At 56.0% G+C, this 8,695-nt stretch overlaps 1 protein-coding gene across 1 annotated transcript in view; it reads right to left on the reverse strand.

Annotated features, from left to right (window-relative positions):
* The window catches only part of TRIM50 (tripartite motif containing 50), a 10,735-nt gene extending 2,246 nt beyond the window's left edge, over nucleotides 1-8,489 (reverse strand). The window contains 5 exon segments of the mRNA XM_004705988.2: nucleotides 1,735-1,757; nucleotides 1,869-2,099; nucleotides 3,725-3,820; nucleotides 7,386-7,791; nucleotides 8,390-8,489. Coding sequence (XP_004706045.1) covers nucleotides 1,735-1,757; nucleotides 1,869-2,099; nucleotides 3,725-3,820; nucleotides 7,386-7,784 — 749 coding nt within the window. The 5' untranslated portion in view covers nucleotides 7,785-7,791; nucleotides 8,390-8,489.
* Nucleotides 8,490-8,695: the final 206 nt, after the last annotated feature.

The following is an 8,695-nucleotide window of genomic DNA, read 5'->3' on the forward strand; positions in this document are numbered from 1 at the left end:
ATTCCCTCGTCCACACCCCTTCCCAGGAGGGGTTCTCAAAGTGCCCGAGACCACCAGCAGCAGCCTGCCCACCCTGCACCCCGCCTCCCCCAGGGAATTGGTTAGAAATGCAAATTCTTGGGTCCCACCGCAGACCTGCTGCATCAGGGACTGTTAGCTGGAGCCCAGGAATCTGGGTTTAGCAAACCCTTCTGGGCCTACCGGTGCAAGCTTGAGATCCGCTGACCTCTACTGGGCGACCCTGGCCAACAGCCATGGCTGACTGACCCAGGAGTGGGCGCCTTCCCGCTATGGAGCCAGGCAGAAGCCCTGCCCATTTGTTTACACCAGTATCTGCGAATCCTGATGTGCCCATGGGAACTGTGCAGACGGTAACTTTTGGGGGCTAGAAACCAGATCTCATGGCCTTGGCTCATGTTTCCGGGCCCCTGTCCACTTCTCTCACTCGATCCTGACCTCTTTCTTTGCTTTAGACCAAGCTCTGCTGCGGTGGTGGCCATCTTAGGAGACCCCAAGGACGGCCCCACTCCACTCCTTCGCTCCGCACTCCTACGGCATCCCCCCAGGCTTGCCCCCAGCGAGTGGCCGCCTCCTCCTCCTTGGTACTGTTCCCGTGGCTTGCATGGATGCCCAGCGTTCTGTGTGGTCATCGCTGAGATCGTGCCCAGCACGGCACATGGCTCTTCTGGTCATACCCCCTCGTGGATGTAGTCTAAATTCTGGCCTCCACATCTGTGGCTAAGAAGCCCGTTTTGGAAGGCGTTCTCTGTAATGTTCCTGACAGGTTTAAGGTGAGATTAAGTATGCACCTTGGCAGAGGATGTGAGCCACATCACCTCCCTTGTTCCCTCGGGGCCAGTGTCTGCTGAGAGACAGCCCCCCCCCCCCCATCAGAGCCATTCCTCTGTGTCCAAGAGCCAGCTCTGGCCTTGTGAAGCACATTCATCTTGGGATGGAGTCGTGGAAGCCGAGACCAGAGGCTCCGGAGGCTTCGACGTGGAGACCACGGGACAGCGCAGAGGAGCCAGGCGAGACCAGGGGCCAAAGCAAGGAGACCATACGGCAGAACAAAGGAGAGGTCACTGCGACTAAGAGTCTAAGAGACTATGAGGCAGGGTGGTGGGCTGGCTTCCTGGCCCATGGAGGCAGAGACCCAGAGACCAAGAGATCGTGTGGCTCAGTGGCTGAGGACCAGAGAAGCTTGGCCACTAGCGGAGGAGAGGAGAGGCACTGCGGTGGGACCGATGACCGCATCGTCCTGTTTGCCGATCCTGACTTGTCACCCGTTAACTCCCTAACAACCCCACCCGAACCCCCGCCATAACTGGGAGTATGGGCTGGGGGTTCCAAGTGGTCTTTGCTACGAATGAGGGGGTCACAGCACAGACGTACGTACAGCGAGAGAAACAGTTGGGGTATGAACAGAGTGCAGAAAGGGGGAGGGGAGGTGCGTCTGAGCCCAGGGAGGTCGGCTATGGCCCCCGGCACTGTTTCCCCATGCTTCCCCATCTGCTCCGGCTCAGAGAGGTCACGCAGCTTGCCTGCCACCCAGCCAGGAGGAGCTGGAAACTGGAGTCAGGGGACCTGACTTTGATCTCCCGATGTCCCAGGCTCCGTGCAGAGCCAGATGTGGGCAGCTACTCCAAAGCACTGACTAAGCCAAATTAAGGAACTCAGGGGCTGGGGGGTGGGGGGGAATCTCCCTTGGAGCCTGCGACACTCCAAGGCCCTCACCTGATTGTCAAGGTGTGGTACTTCTGTAAGACAAGAGAGGGATGGGGGAGGCCCAGGGGGGAGGGTAATTAGGCAGGAGGAGACACGGAGGGTCCCGAGGGCCCGGGCTGGGGGCCCTTCCCTTGCCCACTCACTCGAATGAACTCGTGATCACTCCCGCCGCTGCACTGTTCCAGCACCTGCTCCGCCTGGGCCAGCCGCTCCCGAGTCCCCTGGGCCTGCTCCAGCTGCATGTTCAGGGAGGCCACAAGACCCCGGGTGTGGCCTTCCACCCTCGCCAGGCAGCCGGCCTTCTCCTCGTCCACCAGGTGGTGCAGCTCCTGGAACTCTTGGCGGATCACCCAGCTGAACACATCGGACTCGTTCTGGGGCAGGCAGGGGCCAGTCACAGCCGGACCTGCGCAGGGCTCTGGCACCTGACTCCCCGGCAGGCCAGGTGGGCTGACTCGTGCTATAGTGCTCACACTGTACCTGTGAGCCCTAAGTATGGCAGGAAGATGTGGTCGGGGGAGAGGGCAATGGGTAGCAGGGGGTGATGTCGGACCCCCATTCGCATGTCAGACAGCAGGGCTCACGATGAAATGTGTAGCTAAAGCCCCAAGCCAAACTCACTATCGAGTGGATGCCGACTCATCGCGACCCTATAGGACAGGGTAGAACTGCCCCTGTGGGTTTCTGACACCGTAACTCTTTACAGGGGAGCAGCTGGTGGTTTTGAACAGCCGACCTTGAAGACTGCAGGACAACGAGTAACCACTGTACCACGTGTGGCTAAGGACGTGCTTTATCCTGGAGCTCCATGATGGATAAAAACCTCACATTTGAGAGATCCTCCACTTTGGAGCGAGCCAGCCTAGGGCTTCCTGTGGGGCTGGAGTTGTGCCTCCATTAAACGGAGTGACACACACACACACACACTCATGGGTGAAGGCTAATAAAGCTCAGGTGCATGAGGCCCTGCTCCTCAGCCACCTTCAGGGCCCGCAGCCTCCACCCTCTTCTGCCCCGCCTGTCCCCTCATCGCAGACAAGTGGAACGTGGCCAGGGTCTTCAGGGCCTGCACAGGCCTGAGCCCCATGGGACTGGAAGGGCCCCAGCACCAACCCGCTCACAGCTGTGAAGGTCAAGCAGACACGGGTGCCCAGGGAGCGGTCAGGCCCAGGCCCAGGGGCTTTGGGTTGTTTACCTCCGGGACTCAGATTCTGGGTTATCTAAGTCTCAAGGGCAGGAAGGACAAAAGTTGATTTGGAACCACTCCTGACAACGAATTTGAATTCTCCCAGTAGGGTTTTCACTTTCCCCGGCCACCCAGGAATGCCTTGAATTCGGGCTCCCTGTGCGTACAGTAGGGCTGCTCACGGCAAGGTCAAGTTTGAAACCACCAGCTGCTTTGAAGAAGAAAGGTAGAGTTTTCTAGTCCCACAAAGAGTGACAGTCTCGGTAACCCACCAGGGCAGTTCTAACCTGTCCTACAGGGTGGCGTGAAGGTGGCATTGACTCAATGGCAGTGGGTGCAGGACTCTTGACGGTGTCATGGGTTATGAGATGGGCTGCTCACCACAAGGTCAGCAGTTTGAAACGACCAGCCGCTCCAACGGAGAAAGATGAGGCTTGCTGCTCCCGTGCAGATTTACAGCCTTGGAAACCCACAGGAGCAGTTCTACTCTGTCCTATAGGGGCGCTCAAGTACTTATATGGGGGAGCCCTGGTGCTGCTAGCCACATAGTCAGCAGTTCAAAACCACCAGCTGCTCCTTGGGAGACAGATGAGGCTTTCTCTCCCCTTCAAGAGTTACAGTCTCTGAACCCCACAGGGACTGCTCTCCTCTGTCCTATGGGGTCACTGAGTGGACACCGCCTCGCGGGCAGTGCGTTTGATGTTTTGAGTTTGTAGGCGGCGTGGGTTGGGGTAAAGGACAAAGAAGGTCGGGACCCCGACAGACAGCAAAGGTACTTGGTCCCCAGGGAGTGGGTGGAGAGGGCTCACTCACGACTATCCGGGTCCTGTTGTTCACTAGCTTGGCAATATGTTCATCCACCATCTTCTGCTCCTGCTTGAGGTCCGAGATGAGAGCCGAGAGCTCCTCCTGCAGGCACCGGCCATGAGTGGCTGACCCAGGCTCACTCAGCTCTGGGGGCCTAACCCGAGCCAGTGGCCACAGCGCTCCCCAAGGAAGGCAGCACAGGGGGCCAAGCTATCTGGGGGCCCATCGCGCCAAGGGATTGATGGTGAAAATGGCCAAGCCCAGGGAGGCTCTCAATGTCCACCTTCTCCGTGATATGGAGATGTCAAACACGGTTTGCGCTACGAGGAAGTCAACACCCAACATACAAGAGTCATGAAGCCAACACTTCTTACATGGAATGCTGCCAGTCGGGCACCCTCTAGGTTCTCTATTCAACTCCTGTACCCAATAGGTCCAGACTTATGGGCGGCTGGTCAAGAGTTACTGCCAAAAGGCGGGCCCCAGGAGAGGCTCATTTGAGAGCTCGTGGTGCATTCTGTGGTGCAGGTGAACCTGGTGACTCCTCGTTCCTCATGGAAGGCCACAATCCGGCAGGTTTGGGCCGCACCTGGATTCTGGGACCTCTTGAGGCTGAAGTCCGCTCCCTTCTCCTGGGTTGCCCTGGACCCAAATTTGACATTGCCTTAGGGGTGCCAGACCTGCCCTTTCAAGTGTGCAGAGATCTTTTGTTTGTGCCCTGGGAGTGTACGGACACTTTAGCTGGGATAGTTCCCAATGATCCCATGAGCTTTCAGAAGGGAACTGAATACAAAGCAGACTTAGGGGTGAGTAGACCTAAGAGTCCTGGCCGGGGGTCCTGAGACCCTCAGAACATCTCCCACTGGCCCAAGAAGATCAAGACCGATTATGGCCTTTCCAATCGAAGTACATCAACTTCGTCACAGAGATACCAGGATTATGGAAAGAAATGGCCCAAGATTCCAATAAATCCAAACTCAATGCCATCAGGTCGGTTCTGACTCATAGCGGCCCTATGGGTCAGGGTAGCACTGCCCTTGTGAATTTCTGTGGTGGTGACTCTGTAGGAGTAGAAAGCCCCCTCTTTCTCTCATAGCAGCTGGTGGTTTCGAACTGCTGACCTTTCAGTTAGCCGCCCAATGTGTAACCTACTGTGCCACCCTGGGGGTTTCTCAAGATCCCCCACAGGTAGGAGCAAACAGCAAAGCCTGGAAGGGATGTGACAGAGAAACGCAATAGGAGGGCACCACAGAAACCCAAAGCCCAAGTGGGGACCCACAGTGGGGCCCAGATTCTTGGCAGAGATGATGAGCAGGAACCTTCGCTCCTGCAGTTCTCCCCAACAAAGCCCAGTCCCAGGTCCATGCCCCCCCAGGCCGGCTTCTTCCTGCCACCCTCCCCCAGCGCTGCTTCCCCGAGATAATCAATTCTGACTGCACTTCTAAAAAGAATGCTTTCCAGCCCCGATCAGACATCTTTCCCCACGGGAGCTTGTCCTTCCGTTGTTCTGCCTCCATGATTTTAGGGGGCCACACGTAGCCGGCTTCCCTGCTGCTTCTGCCTGTTACCTCATGGCCTCCCCCACCCCACCCTGCCCGGCTCCTTCGGGTCCCCGCAGTGTCTCCCTTTATCATCCCACAATCTCTCAGGGTTGGCCATCCATTTCCACTCAGACCTCGATTACGCCAACGTCCTTGTCATCCGATCCCTCACGGCTTCCAGACTATCTGCTAGATACAGTCTCATGATTGTCTGGACACCTCACCCTCCACCTGCCCACTCTGAGCCTTCCCCCTTCCCATGTTCCTTCCCACTGTCTGTGCAAGAGGACTTGTCTTTCCTCTTTCCTCACCTGCACCCCCATATTTTGCCTTCCTACCTGCAAATGATCCCTGGGAGTCCCTAGGTGGTGCAAATGGTTAATGTGCTCAGATGCTACCTGAACGATTGGAGGTTGAAGTCCACTGAGAGGTCCCTCGGGAGAAAGGCCTGGAGATCTACTTCTGAACAAGCAGCCTTGGAAACCCCGGGAACACCGGTCTACGCTGACACACACGAGGGCTTCAAGAGTTGGAATCAGCTCAGTGGCAACTACTTTTTCTGTTCGGTTTTGCTGTTAATTATCTCCATAGCCTGTCCCAGCCCTCCTTCCCATTCCCCCTTACTCGGTTCCTGAAGCCTCCTATTTTCTACCCCATCTCAATCTCACCTCCTGTCCTCAACTTCTCTTCAATGATTTATCTTCCCTTGCGTGTGCCATGCTGTTAGCCTCCTGGCGTTTTGCACCTGATATCTTTACACTAGGAGCCCGGGTGGCATAGTGGGCTATGTGTTAAGCTGCCGACCGTAAGGTCAGTGGTTCAAACCCACCCAATGCAGCAGTGGAGGAGATACGCTGTCTGCTGGTGGGGCAGGGTCCTGTGAGTGGAAATCAACTCAATGGCATTGAATTTGGTTTGGGCTGTTCTTGTGGTCTGCAGACCAGCTGGATCATAGAGGCAGGAATTCATTGCTTGAGCTAATATGAGCCAATATATTTCAGCGCGCTTACTCTGAAATTCAGTGGGTAACAAAACAAAGCCTTTGCCTTGATGACCCTACCTGAGTGACAGGGGGTGGGGACAAGCACTCTAGAAACAAACAAGAGCCGCACAGGAAAGTAAACCAGAAGGAGCTAGCTGGTACCCGGGGCTCTCCAGCAAGTGTGTTACTGGAATCCAAAGCATCTGGCTGTAGAAGCAGGTTAACCTGTAATGGATGGATGGATGGAGAGATGGATGGATGGATGGAGAGATGGATGGATGGTTGGATTGTTGAATGGATGGATAGATGGATGGTTGGCTGGCTGACTGGTGGGATGTCGGATGGATAGATGGATGGATGAATAGTTGGATAGATTGATGGTTGGTTGGATGGATAGATGGATGGATGGTTGGATGGATGCATGCATGGATGGATGGATGGATGCCTGAATGAAGGGATGGATGGAGGGATGGCTGGATGGATAGTCGGATGGATGAATAGTTCGATATATGGATGGTTGGCTGGCTGGCTGGATAGATGGGTGGATGGTTGGATAGATGGATAATAGTTGGATAGATGAATAGTTGGATATATGGATAGTTGGATGGATTGATGAATGGATGAATAGTTGGATAGATGGATGGTTGGCTGGCTGGCTGAATAGATGGGTAAATGGTTGTATAGATGGATGAATAGTTGGATAGATGAATAGTTGGATAGTTAGTTGGCTGGCTGGATAGATGGGTGGATGGTGGGATAGATGGATGAATAGTTGGATAGATGAATAGTTGGATAGTTGGATAGTTAGTTGGCTGGCTGGATAGATGGGTGGATGGTGGGATAGATGGATGAATAGTTGGATAGATGAATAGTTGGATACATGGATGGTTGGCTGCCTGGCTGGATGTTGGCTACATGAATGGATGAATAGTTGGATAGATGGGTGGTTGGCTGGCTAATTGGGTGGATAGATGGGTGGATGGATGCCTCCAAAAGGTCTGTTCCAGGGCAGGGCTGGAGGGAAACCGAATCTTCCTGCTTCATAACCCTGTTTTGCCCTGGGGGAGAGTCCCAGCCCACAGCCAGGGTGCTACAATCCATAGGCCCTGACCCTGCACCCCTGGGGTCCCTTCCGCCTTCCCACCTTCATGCGGCTGTGGACAGTGGAGACAGGAGTGATGCGGTGATGCTGGTGGGACCCCAGGAGGCCACAGAGACGACAGACGAGCTCCTGGTCCTTCTCGCAGAAGAGACTGAGTGGGTTCCGGTGGTGGGTGCAGACTTGGGGCTCCGGGTCTTTGGGAAGACGCAGGGCTTCAATCACCCAGGCCAGGGAAATATTGGGCGGAGAGCTGCTGCCGTCCACTGACTTCTGACACACGGGGCAGCGCAACTCCACGTCCAGGTGGCCAGACAAGGAGTCCAAGCAGCCCTTACAGTAGGAGTGGCCACACTGCAGCACCTGGGGCTCCTTGAAGACCTCCAGGCAGATGGGGCACCGAAGGCGGTCCTCCAGCTCAGGTACGCTCACCTGCCACGCCATGCACCTGCTGAGCACAACAGGAGGACAATCCCCTCCACTCCACTGCCCAGGGCTCCATCCACCCCACCCCCAGGATCGAGGCATGCCAGTCCAGGATTCGAGTCCTAATCCACAGTGCTCTTGGGCCTCAGTTTCCCCAGGTGTAAAGCAGGCCATGTCAATGAGAAAACGAGAATCATTCCGGGTCAAAATTCAAATTTGGTGGTAACCCAGAAAGGGCCCAATTGCAGGGGGATTTGGAGTGTTATTCATGGATGCAAGCTTTCATCACAGCAGGAGTCCTACCTCCACAGCACCTTCCACACCGCCCGCCCCACCACCCTCCAGCAAACCAAGCAAAGGCTGTTTGCAGAAGCAACTCTGGCCTTCCCACCCTGTGGAGCACCGGCTGGGAGGATTCATATCATAAATCACTCCGGAGTTTTCCCTTTGAGATTCTGCCGTCGGGTCTGGAGCACGTACGACAGATAACCCAAGTCACTCCGCCTGGCTCCAGGGAGTCCTCCAGGGTCCCACCCCAGACCCCACGCAAATGATTGATCAGGACAGAGAACACCGGGCCTGAGGCTGAAGCAGAGGCAGGCAGACCCCGGATGTGGTACTACCTGATTCACGGTCCACTGAACTTCTCACCAGACGCTCAGACCACTTGACCAGATGAGGGCTGAGGCCGGCAGGCTTGTTTCCTCCCAGGCGGGGCCAGCAGGCACAGAAACCGGGGAACTGCTGCTGCTGGCTGTCCGCTCAGTCACCCTGTTTCTGCCTCCTCCTCCTCCTCCTCCTCCTCCTCCCCTTCCCAGCAGCACCCTGAAAGGTTCAAGGTCACCCAGAATCAGGTGGAAACTGGGCCACATCACGGGACCGGGAGGCAGCTTCTTCTCAGCCAGCTCTGATAACGGCAAGGTCCAGGC

The sequence above is a fragment of the Echinops telfairi genome, unplaced genomic scaffold (genome assembly GCF_000313985.2).
Source record: "Echinops telfairi isolate 266 unplaced genomic scaffold, ASM31398v2 ScPeMD7_5;HRSCAF=22, whole genome shotgun sequence".
Lineage (NCBI taxonomy): Eukaryota > Metazoa > Chordata > Mammalia > Afrosoricida > Tenrecidae > Echinops > Echinops telfairi.